This window comes from Pyrgilauda ruficollis, unplaced genomic scaffold (assembly GCF_017590135.1).
Source record: "Pyrgilauda ruficollis isolate IOZ18807 unplaced genomic scaffold, ASM1759013v1 scaffold29, whole genome shotgun sequence".
NCBI lineage: Eukaryota > Metazoa > Chordata > Aves > Passeriformes > Passeridae > Pyrgilauda > Pyrgilauda ruficollis.
Window position 1 is genome coordinate 15,648,752 of NW_024524266.1, and position 24,506 is coordinate 15,673,257.

The following is a 24,506-nucleotide window of genomic DNA, read 5'->3' on the forward strand; positions in this document are numbered from 1 at the left end:
CCTTATGTGGTCTCCTGGCTGCAGGACATGAAACTGGAAAAGCTTTTTGCCTGTTCATCTACAACAACACAAGTGTTCACACAAACAATAATCTTGTATCTTTTTTTGGTATTTTTTTTGTTTTAGATGTAGAGAGATGAATTTCCTCTAAGTGACTTTCCTCGGCGTCTGAAAAAGCAGGACTGTATCAACAAACATAAACTACACAAGCATGCACTAAATCAAATAGTCTGTGTATTCATATTTATTTGTCTTTAGGCCTTCCACAGACTACAAACAAATCTAGTAGTCTTGGTATTTTAGCAAGCTGAGACAACTGGCACATAAGTTTGGTGGCCCTGACTCTCTATGAACAACGTCTTGTTTTCCAGCTGCTTCTTGCCAGGGACAATCTGTGATAGGCAAACCAACAGGATAAAGAATTTATCAAGAAATTTACAGCTGTGTTTCACCATAAGTTCTGAAGTATGTAAGATCATATCTACTTATAAACAGAGCAGAACAACAACAAACATATTCTAGGCCATGCAATTAACTTCAAAATTTGAAAGAAAATCTGGAAAAGAACAGACTTTCTCCACAGAGCTGTAAATAAGCAAAATTACTTTGAACTTTTCCAGTACTTTGAGGGAAATAGACAGCAAACAAATGGTTCCTGAGTGTTTCAGGTTTTTTTTAAGGAGAAAAGCCAAAATATAAATCTGGCCTTTTTTTTTTTTTTAATTTTTAAATTACTCATCATTAAGAAACAGCAACAGGGTTATAATTTATTAGTGGCTTCTTGTTGCCAATCAGGCTTTAGCTACTCTTTAGAAAAAAAACCCCTAAAATTGAATTGTAGCCAAATTAGAATCTTATTTACAGAAATTTAAATAAAAAGAGAAGTCCAGAAGGTGCAAGTCACTTTCAGCACTTCATGACTAGAAAAAAATTAAACACAGTGATGCCAAACTGATTTTTGCCTTTTTGCTTCTATATATCCTCATATATTTGTAGTTCTGTAGCCTACTATTGTATAAATTCATAGATTCATAGCTAGCTTTTCACCTACTCTGTTAGACAGAAAGACAAAATACATTCCTAAAGGTCCCAGTCCTAATCTGGGAGCCAAGGTTAAAACAGCATCTTGAGACACTTTCTCATAGACAAAGTATAGCTAGCATCTAAAGGTGGGGGGGGAGGGGGGTCTGAAAAACAGGTGGAACCAAGGAGGGGAAGTACCACATTAGCTGTGCTTCTAATTGGGAATGCTTGTAAAGTATGCTAATTTGCTAAAATTATAAAACTGTATTTGCCCTGTGTGGGCATTTTTCCATACTTGCTGCTGAGGTCTCCAGATAAAGACCAGCTTTTGAATTACCTTCTATACTAACATTACCTCAAAAGTGTGTTGTTTTATTTCTAGATCTTTAAGGCAACACAGAACTCCAGCTATAGACTAAACTTGGACTGAATTATGATTATGCTGACAAAGAGTCACACTTTTAGTCACTGCTGTGTAAATATGATCCTTGCACCTTTCATCCATGGGTGGTTGAAGCTGAAGCCATGGGCACCATCACAGCTGTCATCACAGTTATCATCAGGCTCAAGATGAAGCTTGAAATGAATCACTTTTGCATTGCAAACAAAAGGTTTTTGGTTTTTACATGGCTCCTGTCAAAAAGCTCATCGGGCTACACCAGAACCTGAGTCTTCTGTGTGTCTGTGCAAGTATATGTTAAAAGGAATGGTGGGGATGAGTGAAAAGAAATTAGTAAGTATACAGCTAATACTAAAACACACTTTTTACACTGTTTCAGGATAAAATATGAAGAAAACAAAATATTAATATGAACATGATTAGTTATCTCAATCCATAATTTATTCAACTTAAAACAGAGTGATTAAAGGATTATTGGTAAAAGTTGTATAGCTAGGTATTATACTCCATCTGCTCTTAAAAAGTAATTTAGAACAATTTTATACAATTAAACTAGGAATATTTAAACAGGAGACAAAGGAAGAAGTGAGTTAACTATCTGCAGCTTTTCTCTGCTGCTACTGTCCTGTAAAATGAGAATAAAAATGTTCCCTACTTGGATGAATGATGCACATCTTATTTTTGATAAGAGTGTTTCAGGTTTAAAGTCTTTTAAGCTTTGTTTCCCAACACCTTTTCTTGTTATTGTATAAAAAAAACTTGTGGATTACTGCTTGGGGAACGAGTCCATAGTGTCCATAGTCAACATTAATGGGCAGACTCATAGCCCAGATTCATACAAACACATGGATTCGAGCCTCTAGATCTTTTTGAGTTTTGATTTTACTGCCATTTCAGAATTTTTTTTAGTTAAGTGTCCTCATCTACCATGCTGGTTTTTATGAGCTCCATTTCATATTTCTCCAAAGAGAAAGGAAGCTAAATGAGCCTCATCTGCTTCAGTAACTAGGCAGTCTAGCAGCTTTTCAGTGTTCTAAAAATAATTCCTGGCAGGACGGGTCAGCAGCAAAAAGCAACTGATGTGATTATTTCATTAAAATAGAGAAGTCATTCTTTCTAAGATACTAAAAAGAAATCCACATTGGCTTTGTCTATCCATTTTTGTTAGGATAACTCATATATATCACCTTGCAATATCTGAATGTGATATTACAGTCAAAAAAGTTTCTGCTAATCCTGTAAAAACTATTTTGTCTTCTTAATATTGTCAGTATCTTTGATAATATGTTACCAGACTGCCGTAATATTTGCTGATTTAGCACGTTGCAGTGTCTATATTTACTTTGTAGGTTGTTGCTGGATAATAATGGAGAAAAGATCAGTGGAATAAAGGTATTTCTTAGGAAGTAATGAGCAGTGCCACTCACCTGCCAGTGGAGGATTATATTCCAGATCAAACCAAGGGTCAGCTTATGATTTCCATCCACAATATCTGAGCTCCCTATATTTACCAAATCAACCTATTATAGAAACAAAAAATAAAATTAATAACAAGCACAAGAAGTTGGAAGGAGATGAAAGGATAGGCTAAGATAAATCTCTCATTTAGTTTCTGTTGTTCCATAAACATACCAATCACATTTTATAAATGGCACAATTAATGTTCTGGAAAAAAACAGCAGTGATCTGGCGTTCCTATTATTCCAGTTACAGCATGTTGTGAAACACAAAATGAAAAGCAATAGTTATAATAACTCAAATATCTTTTATATTAAGCTTCTACAATTACAAATCAGACAGAGAAACTACTGCACTCTGCATTATACTACCTTACACAGTATAATTTTCTGAATGTTAACACACACATTTCTAGACACTATAAGAACCTACAAACCCAAGGGATTATATATTTAAATTAAAATATAACTTCATTTTCCTCAATTAAATTCTATAATGTATAAAGACATACACAGGATGTGCTCTGGCATACAGATAAAGCAGTGATTGTGTTCTAAGCGTTTTCCACAACAGTTCATCCAGTAATGTTGTTTTCCATACTTTTATTATGCATTTGCAATTTCATAATGCATCATTATCTACCACCATGAAATTTTCCTTCCTCCACATGGGAAATGATCCTTCAACCTCCCCCACTTTTTATACTATCTGAATAAGGAAGCCAAACTTAGGGCTATGAATGGAAGACTATAAGCTTTCCTGCACACTGGGGTAGAATTATGACTTTAAAGTTGGCATTCTTGCTGTTTCATAGATGCAATTTTTCATGGTCAGAACTGATGGTTTTTATTGCAAAGTGCCCTGTTCTGTCACAAACTACATTCTGCACTCTCTAGTGCACTTCTGAAGTTATTTGAAGTTACATCTGCAAATTGAATAAAGTTTTCACCCTCAAAACTAGCTGCTTTATTTTAATTTTGGGGTTTTTTTTTTCAATGTATCTATGTATAGGTCATTTTTACAAACCACAAATCAGATATTTTATCAAGAACTCTAAAACACTTAAAGAGCTCTTTTCTTTAAGAATTCCACATTTTGTACTAAAAGCACATGAGTCTGGCTGTCTATTCTAAGCATCCATGTCTCCGAACATTTCCCAGATGGAACTTAGACTTTACATTCTAAATTTAAAATGGAGTCCCTTGCAGCAATGACACCCTACAACGTTTATTAAGGCAGTGCCTGCATATTCTACAGACCAAATCCATGGTTGGAAGTGCAAGCCTGAACACACAGAGCCCACGTTTGTTTTACTGAAGCAGAGGAACATTGCCCAGTTTGCCATAGGGAGGTCTAAGCCGATACTGGGACAACCCCCACCCGCCGCATCCCCCATGCTCCCCCCTCAGTGCTTTCACTTTTCAATGGGAACAAAAAGCCTGGGAAATGGATAGACTGGAAGCAGCAGCATTATTCAGTGTTACCACTCAGATGACTACAGAGCCTCAGAGCAAAGATGGAACATAACAGAAAAATCTAGACTACTCACAGGCTTCAGTTCACTTTAGAACCATTGATTTTGCATTCTTGAAGTCCCAGAGAAATAATTTGTCAAATTATTGAAGCTTAAGGAAACTATTTCAGAGGCAGGTCTTTCGACTTCATATTGACAAGATACAGTATATCTTTATATATACTATACCAATTTTTATGTAATTTACAAGGTTTTCATTACATGAATATAATGGCCACTGGATGACCATTTCAGTTTCTAAAACAATGTTTCTTCTTCTATCTTCTAAAATTGGAATACTCTCTGTTTTCTCCCTGAATTTGAAAGACTCCCCAGATTTGTGTTCTGGAAAATGACTGAAGAGCACCCCTGTGGCTTCATTGGATAGGCACTGAGTGCTTCAAAAAGTATTTTCTATGATTATTTGTAACCAGTTATGCAATCAAAACCTTCTTGTATAGAGTGAAATAATGTATTGATGATTTCTTTCCCCAATAATGTCAAGTGTTGCACATGTTAAACAATTAGAAGCTTTTCCTTCTATTTATTTACATCAAATACCATCAAATAAAAAGAAAAATATGCTAGAGGTCTTTATGTCAATCTTGTAGGGTCACTTTCATTTATGTACAAATCTTTAGGTGGATTACCTTAGATTTATAAAATCAATAACTTTATTCACCACTTGAAATCAAGCATTAGTGACCTCCTGCAGCTATCAAGAAATCCAATATAATATACAGCACAGAATACATTATCTTTGTTTTGTCACCTCTTACTGTGAAGTTCAAGCAAGTATTATAGCTTTTTTTAAAATTTATTCTGGAGGAGAGTTATGATAAAATCAGTTGGCCAGAGGAAATGTCTGCTAAAATTATGGGTCCATTAGAATGCCTGCATAAGGAAGATAATATGAGAATATTTACTCAAGAATGATTCACAGGATACTGGCTTGAAAAATCAATCTTTACAAAGTAGAATTGAAAGTTTTATTGATATGATTAGTGTTTTGAATTATGAGAGACAGATGCTTTTGAAACTTAATTAAAAATTATTGTAGGAAAAGCCTTGGGTTTTCAGGGTTCATAATTGTCAGAGATTGGGAGTAAATATTTTGATAGGCAGCATCTTGTAACCAGCTATGTTTGACTTCTTGTATTTAATTTTTTAAAATGCATTTAAAACACCATTCATTAGCATAAAACCATGCAGGTTGATATGGCTTCAGACAGAATCCACTACAGATATATTAGCCAAAATTCATTGGATTTTAAACTCCTTAAAACACATTTGATCCTGATGCTGAATGGAAAAGTATCCAATCCACATTGATAAAGCTGCTTTGACGCCAGTACTTTTATACTATGGACCAAGGTGTTTGATTCAACCCTTAAAAAACATTTTGTGTGCTGTCTACAGGCTGTTCTGAGCCTGTCTGGCTGGATACTTACATTATTTCTCTGCAAAACGTGGATTGCTTTGTTGACATTGTTCAGAGCATGAACTCTTGTGGAGCCCTTTTCTTTCACCTACAAAGAAAATGAACCAAACTTGACTGTCCATAATCAGAATGTTAAGTACACTAAATGTAAATCACATCTTATATTAAAACTGGAGTTTTTTATTTCATAAATCTATGAGAACAGAATATTAACATACACTGGGATTATGCAGCTACCAACATGAAATAAAGTCATTTGTGAAACAAACTGGATCCACAGTTAAAAGGTAATTTTCAGTGAAGGAATCATTAAAATGCATATAAAATTACCTCATTCCAGATTCTTTTTATCATGATTAGTTGTCTTCTGCATGGCACAATTTAAGAACATTGCTATGGCAACTAAAAAGATAAGCATCAGTTTGTGTAATATTTATGTACAAGTGTATTATCTCTGGATTTTGATTCTCAATCTCCCAGCCTTCCTATGAGAAGATGCTGTACTTACAAATTCCAACAAGGAACACAAGGGAAGACATTAAAAAATGTGTGTGACTGTGTCACTTTAGATTTTCCAGGTTAATAAGAGCTAGCAGCTCTCTCTTTTCAGACAAGTACAATCAGACAAGATGGACCATATGTATGACATTAGAAAACCATTCTAATACTACACACTAAATTCTATACAGCTAAAATCCAGATATCTAAATGAACACTGCCTCAGTCTTGTTTATCAGTGCCACACTTAGTAAGTGCATACAATAAGGTAGAATATTTTCATTTCAGTTATAGGCCTTGCAAAGTGTTACTGCCTAATACAGCTCAGTCACAAAGTTTCCTCAATTTCAAATGAAACTGAAACCTATTCAGACCCCTAAAAATAGCTTCCACAGGTCCTCAGCAATGGCAGAAAATGGTGACTGTCAACTACTACAATTATCACAACATTAAGACTTCAATATGCAGTAAATGTGTTACAAAGCACATACAAGTTTTTGGCCTGTAAGGCATTCCAGGAGCTCCAGAAGTCTTCGTCCATCTCGAAAATCATTAAAAAGGTCTTCAATGTGACGTCTTCCAAACTGAAATGAAACAATTCCTCTGGTTAGTTCAAATGCCAGAAATAATAATTAAAAAAAGACCAGAAAGCTGTAAAAAGCCAGTGTCAGAATGTATATGGAATGTAGGACACAAAGTAAAAGAGGAAAATACATTTAAGCTCACAGGATTCTTACACATATATCTGTCTTAAACAGGGTTTTGTTGTTTAAGAGACAATGATCCTTGCTTTATTTCAAGTACATGACATTATTTCAAACAAATAAGCCAAAGAATTAAATACTAATATATCTAGAAAACAAAGAAGACTTGGCAATCAAGGTGCAAATCAGGAAAAAAAAATAGGAAAAATAATTTTAAGAAAATAAACCCAAACAAACAAACAGGAAAAGAAACAAGAAAAAATAACCCCCAACAAACAGGAAGTGTTATAAAATTTAAGTGCCTAGTATGAGCTCCACGTGTCAGAAAAAAACCCCTGGAAGTACACAGAGAGAGATGAGCCAGATTTATTCTAGTCAGGATCTTAGAAACAGATCTATGTTCATAGGGCATGGAATTGTACTGGATTGTGGCCTTGTTTCTCTAAGTGGCTGACAGACAACTCATATTTTGTACTTAACATCAATGAAAGAGGAAAGAAAATACTTGTGGTTTTTCCCCATGTGAAAATGTTAAAAAAAATATCCCTCTTTCTAAAATTCAAACTGAGTTTCTGATCTGATGCTTTGACTAAAGCATGAAATATTAAAATATAGACATAATTTTTATAGTCTAGTCACTGAGCAAGTTTTATGTGCACCTATGAATTTTTAGATATTTTTTATGTATGAAATATTTTTTAGATACTTTTGTATGTATGAGAGCTATTGAGAACCACAATAAAAAGTTGTGATTATTTTGTGCTATACAAAATAGTTTCACATGTCTGCATTTTTTCTAATTTGTGAAGTTTGATGGATGCTTTGATTGATTTGAGAGCAAGTGTCTGTATTCCAATTTTCTAGAATTGATGCCATGCTGACCTATGTTGCACATCTTCCATTTTTACCACAGAGAAACATAAAATTGGGAATCTGTACTTTAGAGAAAACATTTTCTTTCCTGTCAGGAATGTTCTGGTACTCACTGCAGCCCTCATTAGAGCTAACTGGGGATTTTATGAAAAACATATTTTGTTAGGAAGTACCAATTCCTTTGGAAGATTACTTGAACAGAGGACAGAATTAAGGACAGTATCCAGTTCTAAATTAATTTTTTCTCATCAATACATAGTTCTGGGTACAGCACTGACTTGAGGGTATTAGCTATTCTGCCATGACCTTTCTCTCTGACTGCTCTTCTGAAATAAAAGCTCCTTTCAATCCCTTCTGTTTCTGGTAAGGCCTTTTTTCTGTTTAATGGAATAAACAAATCCACAACATCACAAATTTTCTGCAGGAGAGGGAATCCTTGTTTTCTACACAGTTTTCACACTGTGCACAACCCATTTCAACTAAGCTAATTCCCATTTATTTAACACATATGATGTCATTTTATTAAACATCTGAAAACCAGTACTGAACAGATACACATATGATTTACTTGCACTACTCAACACCTTGAATTATCTGTTTAAGTAATAATGCTTAGCAACTCTATTTCCTGACTCACATTTAGAATGAGAAATGGTTTTATAAAAATATTTTGCATTATGGGCTGAAAAACCATGTGCCATTATGTAAGTCAAGTCATGTGCAGAATTCCTGAAGCTGTAGGACAAATTTAAAATTAAAACATGCAAGGTAAATCAGAGACCTTATTTTCTTCCCTAATCTTGCAGAACAAAAGTTATTTTTGCACAGGGGAAACAGAAGATCCATGCACTTTAAGGGAGCTTTTTCACATTCTTTAGAAAGTTGGAGTGACCAACAGGCCCTTCTGTAACACTGTGAAAGAGTTGTGCCCATAATGCTGCTGGATTTCTCTGGGAGTATGAGCACAATGACATTTTGACAACAGAATACAATTATACTGGTTTCTATCATACAGGAAAAAGAGAACTAGCCGTCATAACTGCCTGTGTCTCTGTCTTTCCTTCTTTTTGCAGCATTTAAGGTATTCATAATGTTTATGTTGAAATCAATCTAGGCAGCCAAAAATTCTGCTTAACAAATAATATGTTGTTTTGGGATTTTTTTTTTTTTTGGTAAAGCTTTTAGAAAGAAAATAAAGACACAGCACAGCAGTATCTCCAGCAGGACATATTAATTACAAATGTATTACAAGTAAACCTTAAACCAATAGTTCCATTGATTTTTTAGGGTCTTGGAAGTATACCTTCCATGAATCACAACTAAAAATACACTAAGGCACCTTACACTACTGCCACACATATCATTCTAAACCTGAGGAAAGCTGTTTTTCTGGCAATGGGGTAATTATGTCTCCTTCCTCAAACAGATTGAATGTCTTAACTGGATCGGCATTGCAGTAAGTCCTGAGACACAAATTTACATCAGGTAAAATTTATCGTGTCATTGGAAAGTGCCTGTTAACTCGAACTTTTGAAAACAGTGAAACACCAAGCATGGCTTGCCAAACAAATACCTAATCATTTATTATACATTTCTGCTGTAAATAAGATTTTAAAAAAACTTTTTTAGGTTGTGACCTTAAACTGCTCACCTTTACCTAAGAGAAATGAAAATGTTCAGAAGACTCTCCTCTACCATTTGTTATACATGCTGATTTATTACTCACCCTATGTTACAAACTTATCCAAAACCTAAATTTAAAGAATGTCCAGAATAGTTTCCACCTAAATTGTTGATTCTCACTCAGTTGTCTTTCTTCAACACCAGAGTGATGGGAGAGATGGGGGAAACAAGAGGGAGTACAGGACACAGGAAGGACTAAAGATATTTGATGTGTAGAACAAGATGACTTTTCATCAGAAGCAGAAATTCCTTTCTAGAAGTAGAACAAAATTAAAATCTAAGATATGACTTTGTTAAAATGTGAATTACTACAAAGACTAGGGATTTAAGTACATGGCAGTTTTACATATAATTTTAATTTACTGTCTTTGAGTGAAATAAAGATGAAAACACAAACTTTCTTGGTTAACTGATAGAGCTGTTGTCTGCAACCTCTTATCTTTACAAGGAGACCTAAAGGAATCCAAGGTGTCCATTTTTAAAGAAAATTGCCAAAAAACCCCATGATACATATGGGAAGACAAAATTCCTCTTTTATTGTGGATTAAATTAACTCTCCAACTTAAATAATGACTGAGGAAATGAATTCACAAATTACGCTGTTATGGAAAAAAAAAACCCAAAACGACCCTACACTACACCATGGTCAAATATATAAGCTGCAGTCTTAGAACTATGTGGTACTCTACAAGTAACATGGGAGGAAAATGTGGAATTTGCAGTAACGTCTTCCCCCAGGTGTTTTAAGTAAGTGAAGCATACTTAGAATATTCCATGTAGTAACTCAACTGCATGTATATATTCTAGAATGCTTTCAGTATTAAGATTATATCTCTTACGGGTTCCAAACTCAGACAGGAACTGAAACAATTTAATGCACTACCTAAAAACAACAAAAGCTGGTGAAGAAGAAAAAAAAATAATAAAATCAGGAAATATACAGAAAACAGTGTTAATAGATAACTGCAGATGCAAATTTTTTTGTTTGAATATATTTAGGTATCTCAAAACATCAAGCTTCCTACTTATCTCACTGCTGTCTACTATCATTGTCATTCCTGTGTTCTTTCCAAAGACTCTATAATAAATCTCATTGTCTCTATGTAAATTTTACAAATAAATTTTATCAAACAACTAAATTATTTAATCAGCTTATTCATCAGATATATTATGGAAGCTAATATTGTGGGAAGTACTACATGAAAAGCTGATATTCTGTGAAAAGCTCTCTATTCAGAGATACATGCAAGTCAGTAATTATTAAAAAATACAGAGAACATAATGAAATAATTAAAAAATAACTTGGCCAGAGAAGGCACAAATACATCTGTTCATAAACATTGGCTCTCCAAGGAGTTGAAGCTCAAAAAAAAATTGATTAGCATAAAACTCTTAGCAGCTTTATATTTTAGAACAAATTAGCAGAGGCAAATTCTTCATGAAAAGGAAGTTGAGCAAAGGGAAAGGAAACAGGAGGGGGAGAGTTGGAAAAAAGAGGGGAAAAGAAAGGAAAAAACAAATATTGATTAAGAACAAATGTTGAGGTTTAAGTTAAGGGACCATGGAGAGGACAAGAGAAAGGGGCATTGAAAGCATACCTCAACCCTAGATGCAGGGCTGTGGGAATGGCAGGGAAAAGCAATCACAAATGGGGGTTCTTTAAGGAAAGTTGTTGCTCCAACTTCCAGGGGACAATTTCCAGGCAGAATGGAAGGACTGATTATATTACTGATACTATGGAAAGTCCTAGTCCACTTCCATGAGAAAGAAGTGGGGAATCTTGCAATCAAGACTAGAGGGCCCTGCCCCCAGTCAGGTGGAAGAGAGGGATAACCAGAATTATTGGACTGCGTGGATCTGGCACGTTGTCCACACACTGGACACCAGAGAGATCTGTTCTGTTTTAAACCCAGTTTGCTACTAAGCCCCACACAGCTGCTCACTCACTTCCCCCACCCCAGCCACACACAGCCCAGGAGAATGGGGTTTGGCATCTGTTAGTGGGTAGTGAGCAACTGTACTGTGCATCACTTGTTTTTCTTGGGGATTATCTGTATGGTTTTTGGGTTTTCTTTTTCAAATCTACACTATTATTATTATTATTATTATTATATCATTACTACAACAATTACTATTACTATTATTATTGCTATAATTACTATCAATAATAATAATAATAATAGTAATAATAGTAATAACTTTTTATCTTAACTTGCAAACTTCTCCTTTTGATTCTCTTCCCTGTTCTACTGGGAGGAGGAGGGAGTGTGGCGTAAGCAAACAGCTGCATGTTACTTAGTTACCAGCTAGGCTTAAACCACAAGCCGTAAATTTTCTCCCACAAACATGAAGGGTAGAAATGTATTTCTATTTCCTAAGACTCATATACAAGCCAAATGTCAAGCAATGAGTCCATAATAACAGCTCCAGCAAAATACATAACAGAAAATTGAAACACAACTATTATTTGCAGTTCTTTAATAAGCATATATTTTTACTGTTTCCTAAAAATGTTATGTAACAGATACATTTTCACATTTTTTAAAGAAAAATTACAAATGGTAAAAACTTGGCTGAAGAAGACATCTCTGACCTTTCATTTTCTTTTACAGACAAACATGCACTCAGATTACACTTTTTGTTTGAGGCAGACTAGACTGTAAGAAGATCATTACAGTAACACAAGCTGGATGATATTTCTTATGCATTTTACAGCATTATTGGCTTATTATTATCATTTTGTATTGGAAATCTAGCAACTGAAACTATCAGCAGATGGAGAGAGAAAATAAATTGAAAGAGAAAAAGTACTCTAAAGACAGAGAATTCAAGGTTCATCATGGCACTAGGTTTAAGGTTATACTAGGTGTCCATAAGAAACATCAGCTTACAATAAAACTAACACACACAGAAGCCTTTCAGACTTTTAGGACAGGTAAACAACTGAGATCTGACCTTGGAACAAAACCTTTGACTCAACAAAGGACAGGAAACCTGGACTGCAGAGCCTGGAAGGGAGCTGCAGTGCATTCCCAGCATTCAGGGCTGTGGAACAGAGGCAGAGGTGCCCCGCAGTCTGGCCAGGACCTCAGAGTGCTGATTGATAATGAAAAGACTTAAAAGACAAGGCTCAATCCAGAAAGACAGAAGGACAAAATCCATGCACATGTATATAACTTTTTCAAGTCTCAAGTTTAGTTTGTAAATCTCTAAGTACTGCTGAGTAGATGTCAGTATGAAAGAAATTAAAACTTAGTTGGCACACAGATGTTACTCTTAGTAAGACTTTAAAGAATCAGACTTTTCTTGCAGTCAAAATATTTGATGTTTCACTCTGCGAAACAATAAAGAAATTATATTGAACTACTCTCAACAGATCTTTTAAGTCAGTTTTAATAAAAGAAGGACTATAAATACTTGTTTTTGCTCTGCTAAATATATTAAAAGTTCAATTTCTCTCCCCAACATCCTTGCTTTTAGTTTGTTCAATTCTGCTGGGAAGTTCATCAAAGTGACTGACATTTTCTTTCATTGATGCTGGATTACTGTTACAGCAGAAAAGGATATTGTCCCACTCCAGAGGGACGAAAGATGCACCAGGCATTGTTTAATCAGGCCTTAGGTTCATGGACTCATGGGAAGCATCAAACAATAACTTGCCATCCATGCCATCCTCTCTCCCATCAGCATTCTTTTCCCTGTTAGAACACGGATGCATCCCTTCTGCTGCAGCTGAAACTCTCTGTTGGTCAGCTGGAGATCGAACACTGCACTTTGATTCCGTACTGTCAGAGATCCAATCTGTTCCCCAGGCTTTATGGTAGACATCTCTTTTTTTGCTCTCTAACCTAATTTTTCAGGGAATTACATAGAGGAGTAACTGACAGGCACCAGTATTTTAGAAATGACTGCTCCTGACCAACCGAGAGGAAGCTGTACCACCCTCCTCTAGAGAAGCCACATTGTCACTGTCAGAGAACCAAATGTTCCTGTGCCTTTCAACAGAGCAACAATCACAACGCCTGCAGCAGGCCCAGAACACCCAACACTACCTTAAAGAGGGACCTGGGGCAGGTCCTACCAATTGTCTGAAGGCAGCTCATGTTCATGGACAGGATACACACTTCTAGAGTAGAAGCTGGTTTCATATGCAGACCCTCAAGTTAGGGAATGACACCACACCCTCCTTGGACTTTGGTTCTTGTAAAAGTATATTTTCCCCTCAGCACAGCCATTCTATTTTTCTAGTGTCGTTACAGTTGCACACACCCAAGTTTCTGAGTAATACTGTTATTTTTCTGAGGAATACTGTTATTTTCATTCTAATATTCATCAGAAAATCTCATTTTAAGTGCCATACATACCCAGAACAGAAACAGAGATGCATTGATACACACAATTATATTAGTATATTTACCTGTGTTTCCTTAGCTCCCAGAAACTCACCTCTAAATTAAAAGTAATAAATGTGTAATTTTAAATATTCTAAAGGAAACAAAATTTCTGTTTGGCAAGTAGTGGATGTTCAAGGTTGGCATCTACTGCATTTCCTTTAAACAATACAAAGCTTACAAAACAAATCTGGCAGCTTTTTCACCAGTTTAATCTAGCCAGAAAATGTCATTGAAGCATTTCTTATTTTGCAGCATATGATGTTCAAGGCCATTAAGGAATGGATGACAGGCAATGGCATCAAAAGAAACCTGCTGGAAGTGGGAATGAACATACACTCAGCAAGTTCCTACAAGACTTGAAGAGTGAACTATCAATTCAGTCGAGGACAGGAGCTCTTCTTTTGACAGGACAGCCAGCTTCATGCAATCTAATAATTGACTGCAATGAAACTGTTTTTCTTTTCAAGTATAAATACGTTCCCCACTCTGCAAAGAGAGCTATAAAGAAGAAAACTACCATAAACTAAAAAATAATTTTATTTATAGTCTTATCTCAGATGTAACTTTCAGTAGAAGTTGGAATGTTAATCATATTTACATGTTTGAGAATACTTGTATTGTTTTAATTTACAGTGTTCAGGTTTTTTTGGGGGCTCTAGTGTAGAGAGTTTGAACAGAATTTTTAAACAGTAGGAGCTGAAAAGATTGAAATGCAGGGTTTTTGAAAGGAAGAGCCAGCCCACTTAGAAGTGGAGAAACACAAACTGTATCTAGCAGATGCCAAATGCCACAATTTTGGCTAAATTCTCATTTAAGAGAGGAACTGTTCCACAGCAGACTGTTCCATGAATATTTATTATTCAAGTAATTTTTTTTTCCTACACATTATTTTCTGTTATTAGAAAACAGAATGAAAGGGAGTATCTTCAGTCTTGATGAAAATAATAAGCTTTAGTGCAAAACCTCAGAGAGCACCTTTTGTCTTACTGGTGTTCTGAATATTAAAGAACAGCTTAATTTTTACACAGAGATCCAGGATATGTAGCACATACTGTTTTCCTCACATATGAAGATGCCCTTTCTGAGTTAGGATTCTCCTCTTATTGACAGACATGCTTTAGTAGTACTTTTTTCATCAGCTTAGAGTTTAAATCATGTCTACACAGAATATAGAAGGTGTACAAAGGATAAGTGGAATTTCAAAATTTTATTTTGGAATCCCTTTAGGTACATAATCTCATCTTTGAGAATGAATAAAAGAGAAAAACCTCTCCTACTGTCTATATTTGTAATAGGCAAATAGTAAAGCTTCTAAATAGATGCAACTGTAATCAAACAAGACAAAGCAACAGCAATTTTCATTAATAAGAAAACAAAAAGAATAAATTACCTATTTATAAAGCACTGCTATTACTTGAATTACAAATGCTATTTAAACAAGAGACAATCTTGGTCAGTTCTCCTCTGACTAGGATGTGCAACAGTGATGGCAAATGTGATGTGCCATTTGCAGCAAAACTTTAGCATGAAACTCAGTTTGACTTTACACAATGACTCAAATACTGGCTAGCTCCATTTGTATGTTTGGAAAGTGGTGGCACTGCCCACCAAAACAGAGAAAGTACCTTAAATGGACAGCTGGGTAAACTGAATCATTGTAGCACATCATCCTGGGTGTTTGATTTGACATCACCCATTGAGAAAGTGCAAAAGGCATGCGTTCTGACATTTCCTGTCATGCTTCTATTCCCACTAATTTTTGGGTTAGGGGTTTTTTTTGTCTTTCATTAACATGCCTTGATGAGGAAACACCTGACTGCTACTTCAACAAAAATTACAAAGGAATGATGAAAGGGAAGTGGGGTATCACCCAGAAAATAAATAAATAATGAAATTATGTATTCAGTCTTTTCCAGTGAGCAGTCATCCTGAAGAACAAATGCAATTTGGTAGCCAAATAAAAACTAAACTCAGCATATCTGAGATAGCATTGCTTGCAAACATTTTTTTTCTTCCAAAGGTATTTTCATTGTCTCAACTGAACCTTTAGTACTGACTGTAAGTGGATGATTTGCCCTCCACCCTTAAGAGTCAAAAACATTTAATTAAACTTACAGTATTTTCTGGCACACACACGTAGTTGCTCCCTGTCACCTTGTTACATGGAATAGTTAAATTAAGTAAATACTTATTTTAAATATTGCCATTTAAATCTGTAGCAATGGTAAAACCTATGCCACCACATCTGAGCTGGCTGATCATTTTCACCTGGTGAAAAAGAAAGGCCGGTATTTATTTATTCAGAGTGAAGATTACTCCATTAACTGCTGTTATGTGTTGAAGACCAGCTGAGCACGAGGACTCACTGCGTGCACTACAACCAAGAGCTGTTTTGGCACTTCCCCTACAACCACTGTCCTTATTCCCAACAAGCTTGTTTGCAGTAAATGGGATATTAATTTAAATGACATGCTTAAAAGAGCAAGTATACCCCCTCTGCTTCAGCTCAGGCAGGAGTTTAAAATAGATTACTCCACTTTTTTTCCTCACCTGGAGAAGTCAAGCATAACTTTAGAGACTGAAAATCTGCCTACAAAACTACATGGCTAAAAGGATACAGTTTTCCAACACAGTCCATTCCTTGGCTTAAATGTTCTTATATATCAACACATATCATTCATTATCTAAAAGTGATAAATTGGCTCCTATTAAAAACCAACAAAAAAAACCCAAACAAACACAACAAATTTTTGAACTTCTACAAAAAAATCAGAAGTCCAGCAGGTAGTATGTACATGCACCTTAAATCATCACAACTGATTATTGTAGCCTACCAAAAATGATTGGCATATGCTTCCCTTGTATATCTGGCAATAAATGACACAGAATCTCAAGGGAATTAATGTAACAACTTGCATTTGTGAATCTGGATCGCCTTTCATAATTAATAAAAACAGCAACATAAGATGAATTTCTCTTTAAATGCAATCATTAAAAACTGACTGTAGCAGAGAGAATAAGGAAGAAATAATGAGATTTTAGATTATTAAGACACTTTCTGTGTTAATAACTTCTGAGTGGCTCTAGAAATCTGTTTATCTTTTTGTTGGATTATATCACATGTTGTGCCCATCAGTTAACTATACATCTATATATATACATCTATACATCTATATGCACACATATAACTGATAATGTAGGGCTTAATTTTAATCCTGATTTTTTGCACGTCATTCTTATAAAAGTAGTGCAGTAAAAAAAGTAGCCCTCACCCTGAAACTACACAAAGGAAACAGATGACCACCAACCCTGCTAGAAATACACAACAGCAGCCTGAAGACAGTGGAATGAACTAGAACCCAAGAGGTACCACCCATCTGACCATGGAAAAACATATGTAACACCAGAGCTTGGGGAAGATGGTTTTAACTTCCTGAATTGAAGCCCACACAGCTCAGTCTCAGAGACTCAAATCTGCAACCATCAGGGCTCCAAGTGTGACATGGAACTCACTGCATATACACCAAAACTTGACCAGTGGAGTTCCACATATGCACTTCAGACCTTTCCACCTTCCAGAATCAGAACCATTTTCTGAAACTGAGATAAGAGTATCCCCAAAGACATCCCTGAATGCATAAATCAAGGCAGCAAAAGAGACTAGACATGGGACAAATCTATTTTTCCTCTCAAAAAATTCATTCAACAATTTTTAAAAGAAAATTTTGACGTGAAGGAGTCTTAGAAAAAGACTTAGAGCTCCATTTGTTTTAGAAGAATTCTGGGCAACACTCCCACTGTAGATGGCACCATCCTGTCACCTGCCTATAGAACAGTATCCCCAGCACTAATGATGGTATTTTGAACCATGGAAATCCTCACACCTTAAGTGCCCTTGGTACACCAAGTGGAACCATGGGCACCCTCTTTGATTTGCCTGGGTTAGTTTCCAGTGGCTGGTCCTGAGCAGCCTATAGGCCCACACATCATTCCTGCCAGGAATAATGCATAAGGGGACACTGTGTCTGACTCAGCACACTCTTCTCAGAATTACTGGGCCTTTGGGAAGCAGCTATGCAAATACCAGCACAATATATGGGCAATGTGTGGACATGATGTATGCAACACTGAGAGGTTACTGTGGGTTACACAGTGCATGGGTTCACACAATTCATGAAGTTCACTCAACTGCTGCTGTGAATGTTAATCAGATATTCAGTCTCCAATCCACATCAGGACTAATTAAAAAGTGTTATTTACTGTAGACTGTAGGCTTGCTCAGGCAACTGCCTGACATTAATCAGCACTAGAATGCTGGAATTTAAACCAAAAATATGCAAAAATTTTATGAGTAATGCCAGTTTTGTTTAGTGTCACACACTATTAAATCAATGAGGACTAAATGAGCCTTTATTCAAAGATACTTACAAAATAAACAACTGGTTTTCTGGAGTTCATTACTGCTTTCAAAATTTTCTGCTATTGTCAATGTCAGGAAATTTTTCATGAAAGTTCTAGGAAATGTTGCTGGTTTACTCCTACTAAATTATTTAAGCCCTATAGAAAGACACATGTAATGATCTGGGGACAAATGTCACCTTGAGATTTCCATTTCTCCTGGAACGGAAACAACTTTTGTGCAAAATCTGAAGTATTTACAGCAGTTGTATTAATTTTCTTGAGTATTGTGGTATTTCTAGTTTAAAGCTCTTTTATATGAGGGCAGATATTTTCATATGGTCTATAGCAATAGGATAAGGGATAATAAGTTTAAACCAAAAGAGAGAACATTTACACTACATTTAAGGAAGATTTTCTTTTACAGTTATGGTGGTAAAACACTGAAACAGGTTATGTGATGGATGCCCCATCCCTGGAAATATTCAAGGTCAGACTGGACAGGGCTCTGAGACACATGGTTTACTTAGCGATATCCCTGGTGGGAACTAGATAACCTTCAAAGATTCTTTCCAACCCAAATCCTTCTATGAGTCTACAGCACTGGAACAACCTGCACATAAGTATCATTCTAGAGGGAGTTCTGCTATGACAGTGTCCTGGTTTCAGCTGGGCAGAGTTAATTAATTCCTCCTCAGTAGCTGTTACAGTGCTGTGTTTTGGATTAGGAATCAGAATGGTGTAGATAACTCGTTTTTTGCTAAATCTTGTTTATCCTAAGCCAAAGACTTTTCTTTTTGCCTCATGCTCTGCCAGGGAGAAGGTCAGCAAAAGAAACTGGGAGGGAACACAGCTGGGACAGGTGACCCAGAAAGCCAATTGTGTCCTGGGTTGCATCCCAAGCAGTGTGGGCAGCAGGTCAAGGGAGGTGCGAAGGGATATTCCACACCACAGACAGTCATGCCCAGTAGGTAAACTGGGCGGGGTTACCCAGAAAAGTGGTTGACCTGGTTTCAGGAAGATGGGCTCTTTACTGGACTTTCATGTGCAGTAGTTCTAAATAAAATTTGTGGAAACATGAATACAAATATTTAATATGGACTTCATACTTATTACTTTTCAGTCTCAGTCAAAAGAATACAAATTTGTGCAACAACAAATCAGAAAAAAAATGTAGAATGCATAAAAATGATTAAACGAGCATAAATTATTAAAAGAGCATAAATAGATTGTATAAAGAATACTACAGCAGAACAAAATTTGTTTCCTATTTTAAAATCATGTTTATTTGCTTTTAATTAGCTCAAATTAATCTAAAATAAATCGAGAAGATATCAGTAATCAATTATGCATTTTAAAATTTAGGGGTTTTTTTTAATAATAGCTTGCTATTCATTCAAATACATGTTCTTGTTCCCACATTTCTTGGTTCACTGACATTTCAGGAAAACGGTATCACAAGAATTCCAGTGAAAAGTAACTTGATTTTGAGTAGACTGTAAATCATTTAAAACTCGTACATTTAAATGCATGGGAACCAAATCTTTTGCAGCAATCTACCTTATGTTAATTAAGTCCTCTTTTAAATTACTATAATGTTTATAATCAAAGCTCACAATTTTCGAAATTTAATGGTCCATAGCTGCCTTGGCTAAAAAAAAAAATTGCTGAATATACTTCTATTTAGCCAGCTATGAGATTATATAGTGCTTCAGACTCTTAAAGGATGTTTCTCTACACAGCTAAGTACAATCTTAAGATCGTCTTTAATGTCCATGTGGTTTCACATCCATGCAGAAAGCACGGTCAGACTCACTTCATGGAAAGAGAAGAGTGGATAACTTAGCACTGTGAAAGAGTAGAATCTAGCAACCAGCAGAACAAGGGACTGGTCAGTCTTCCTCCAACAAGAAAAAAAGGACCTTGAAGATCATCTAGCTCTGATCCCCCTGCTGTGGACAAGGGTACCTTTCACTAGGCCAGGTTGCTTAAAACTCCATTAAACTTGGCCCTGAACACTTGCAGGGATGGACCCTCTATAACTTCTCTGGGAAACCTGTTCCAGTGCCTCACACCCTCACAGTGTTTTTTTCCTAATGTTAATCTAACCTATTTCAGCTTAAGGCCATTCCCCCCTTGTCCTATCAGTACATGCCCCTGTGAAAAGGCCCTCTCCAGCTTTTCTGCAGGCTCCCCTCAGGCACTGGAAGGCTAAAATTAAATAATCCCAAAGCCTCCTCTTTTCAAGCCGAACAATTCTCTTAGCCTTTCATTGTGGGAGAGGTGCCCCAGCTCTCTAATCATCTGTTGGATTCCCTCCAACAGATCCATGTCCTTCCTGTGCTGGGACCCCAGAGCTGGATGCAGCCCTGCAGTGGGGTCTCACCTGAGCACAGCAGAGAGGCAGCACCACCTCCCTTGGCCTGCCGGCCACAGCCCTTTGGGTGCAGACCAGGACATATTTGTTTTTCTGGGTTTGAAATGCACACAGCTGGCTCATGTCCAGCCTCTTACCCACCAGCACCGCCAAGTCCTTCTCTGCAGGGCTGCTCTTGATTTTTTCATCCCCAGACTGGATTGACATGAGGGATTGCCCCAGCACAGCTGCAGCACCTTGCACTTGGACTTGGTAAATTTAATGAGATTCCTATTGTCCCACTTCTCAGGCTTGTGCAGGTTTTCCTGGATGGCATCCTGATCTTCAGGTGTGTCAACTGCGCCACTCAGCCTCAGGTCACCCGCATATCTGCTGAGGGTGCACTCCATCCCTTTGTCTGTGCCATTAATGAAGATATCAAATAACACTGATCCACTAGAAGAAGCTGGAGAGGCCTGGGATAAAGCCAGCACGTGGCAGGTGCACATGCAGAAGGATGTGTTCTTTCACCCAGGAGTTAGCAAAGCTGTGGAACCTGTTGTCAACAAGGCTGCAGATATTATAACCGACTTGAATTCAAAGAGTTACTAAGTTCACGGAAGAGACATTCACTGAAGCTTATTAAGCACCAGAAACAAGTGGTGGATCAGAAGGTCTGTGAGTTGCAACTGTTAGAGCCTGTCAGATTATGGGAAAAGAAACAAATAATTACGTGCTTTCCCTACTGATATGTTTTCTTAATCTTCTGCTTTTGGACACAGCTGAAGACCCAGAACAAAGGCCTTTTTTTTTCCATATGTTTTTTTCTATATTTGTGAAAACCTTTTCCATATTTGTAAGTGAAATCTGCAGGTGACCAGTTTTTAGCTAAGGGTCCTGACCTGGTTTTGGCACAGCACACCTTTACTTGTGTCCTTCAAACTGCTTTTGAGGATGTCACACTTAGGGATCGTATATAGATTTTCAGTATAGATATTCCAGTGCCCCAGCAAAATCCGTCTTGAATATTGCATTCACTTTGGCAAACATCATCTGTCAGAACTAACATGTTCACTTTTTTTTTGTAATTTCTCAACAGCTTCTCCAAGCGAAAGAAATTGAGAAAATTTCTGAGTTTTAAAAAATCAGTAGTTTTCAAATAGGCAACCAAATTAAAATAAAGTTTCACTGCTAAATCTCCAATATACACCAGAGTAATTCATTTTAATATTCTAATTATTTCGTCTAACGGAGCCAAAATGTAGCCCTTAAAAAAAAAAAAACAAACCAAAAACCAATATTATCTTAGCTTACTAAACATGAAACTATAACAATAAAATGATATTTTGGAATCTGAGTATTATCAAATCTGTAGTGCTAAACTCTCAGGAATTATAAATATTCACATTTACATAATCATTTGAAAATCTTTTAACAGCAAACTACTGTGCCAATCTCCTTCTTGAAAGCAGGATCTTAAAACTTGAGGTATTAAGTGGCTAAAAATAACCACGTGTAAAAACCTCAAGTTTTTATGCCATCCCTCCCATCCTGAAGTTGTCTCAAATATGGTATCTGGATATATGTTCTATTCAATATTCATTCAGAGAGGAGACTATGAAAGAGGTTTATTTCATTCACCATATGAGTTCTAACAAATTAGTGTTACCTATTATGAGGCTTTGAAGAATATAATTATAAATTTCAACTGTTTGTTCCAATGCCTCTTGAAGACAAACTTCCCTCACGGCTACTAATCAGCAATATCAAAGCACTTCAGAAGAAAGCAAATTCATCCCTTCTCAACAAGAGCCCTCTCCCCCTCCAGAAACCATCTACATATCACAGTTCTCATCAATCAGTGGAAAAGAAATATCTAGCTAGCCAGCATTTTAATTTCTACAAGAAACAACCCACCAACATGAAACAGCCAAAAAAAACCCCAAGAAAAAAACAAACAAAAAACCTCAAAAACAAAACCCAAAACAAACCAAAGGGAAAAAAAAAAAAAAAAAAGAAAAAAGTGGAAGAAAACAAGGAACCAAAGAGTTTGAATTTTTTGGAAATTACTACAACAGACGAGGCTCTCCTGGGCACAGAGTGATACCTTTCTGACAGATAATCCACTAGCTGTGTAAAGATATTGTACTTGCAATACTAACATGCATGGTGATACAACATTATAATACAAATGTTTAATCGGCCGTTATTAGTATTAGCAATTTCTAGTAAGCCCCTGACATCTGAAGACTTCAAAGAGTACAAGCATATTTTCCTATGCTCTGAACATGTGCACAAGAAGCAATGATCACTGCCTTGAAAAGTCCAAAATCTAATTTCAAATAGCATGAGTTTCCCTGTTGGAACCCAGGACGTCCCCCTGATGGTCCTGAATGATCCGAGCCCCAGACGGGGGGCTTTGAAGGCCTGGCAGGGGGGTTGGAGACCCTGGCATGTAGCCAAAGACCCCTGTGGCTTTGAGTTTGACCCATGGAACAAGTGACCACTTTTGTATGAAGAATTAAAAGTCACAAAAGTTTAGATAGCACAGTAGTAGTAATCACAGGGTGAAGGGAAAAATTTTGGAGCACAGTACAGGGGGATTTTGAACCTTGTACAGGGGGATTTAGAATTCTGTACATGGAGGTCAGGGGTTCTAAGATGGAGGGATTTGGGCGTGCCCTGTCCTCCTTCTTTCTTCTCACTGGCATCCATGTTCAGGAGATGTTGGCACTCACAGATACGTTTAGAGTAGAAAGTCACTGTCTAACATAGGTGATAGGTATTGGAACATTATTGTAAACATAGTATACATAGTTTTTAGTATAAAAGACAGCACCAGCACGAGAGGCAGAGAGTGTACCTCAGACCAACCTGCAGAACAGATCTTGGCAGGCCAGACAGAAAATGTTTTAGATAAAAAATAATAAACAAACTTGAGAACGTGTACCGAAGACTTCTCGACTCTTTGTTCGATGGCTGGGTTGGGAAAAAGACTTTCAACACACCTCGGGATCATCTCAACCAGAGAAAACCCGAGATTTCCCGATGGCTTACTTTTCTTTGATGGAAGCATATGTTCCTGAAAGCCAGCTTTTGGCCTTGTGCTCCTGTCAGTACTGAGAACTCTGTTTGCAAGTAAGTGGCCTGTTTTGATGACTATGATGAGTCCAAGCCAGTTGCATGAAGGATCCTATCTCAGTAACTGCAAGAAATCAGGATCTCTTCTCTTGGATAGGAACTCACTCCAGTTTGAAGTCCAAAGCTTGCACAAAATATTTGTATGAGAATAATTTTTTAAGTTAATGTATAACAATACCTTTACAGTATTTCATTCATACCTGAACACACTAATAGAGTCTCACTGATCTTTCTCTCTTAGTTTCTATAGAACAATAACCTGAGTGAGTGACTAAAATATTATGGTTCATGGCTTGAACGTTGTTACGAAGGACTTTTGGCCTATTATGGCAGAACTGTATCAAGAAGCTGCAATGACCAAAGGCCATCCCTCTCTGAATATGCCTCCTGATTGGAATTTTGGACTGTGAGTTAGCCATTATGCAGGAACTTGAGATAAAGGAAAGGTGATGCTATTGCCCAATTATCTCAGAGCTAGGGAGAAGTGAACAAGGCTGAGGGAGAAGAATGTATTCACAAGAAAGCCAACCCCAGAAGCTGCCCTGAAAATCAGCTGTGGCTGGGTTCATGGTAGGGGAGGCCATAATCCACAGGCTCATCTGCTGAGGCCAAGTTTGCACAGAC

At 36.6% G+C, this 24,506-nt stretch overlaps 1 protein-coding gene across 7 annotated transcripts in view; it reads right to left on the reverse strand.

Moving 5' to 3' along the window:
- The window catches only part of DMD (dystrophin), a 1,148,466-nt gene that overhangs the window by 776,255 nt on the left and 347,705 nt on the right, over window positions 1–24,506 (reverse strand). For all 7 annotated transcript variants that reach the window (XM_041472370.1, XM_041472371.1, XM_041472365.1 and 4 more), the window contains exons 3-5: window positions 6,825–6,917; window positions 5,846–5,923; window positions 2,851–2,943 (exon numbers count right to left, since the gene is read on the reverse strand). In XM_041472370.1, coding sequence (XP_041328304.1) covers window positions 2,851–2,943; window positions 5,846–5,923; window positions 6,825–6,917 — 264 coding nt within the window. The remainder of the gene's footprint in view (window positions 1–2,850; window positions 2,944–5,845; window positions 5,924–6,824; window positions 6,918–24,506) is intronic.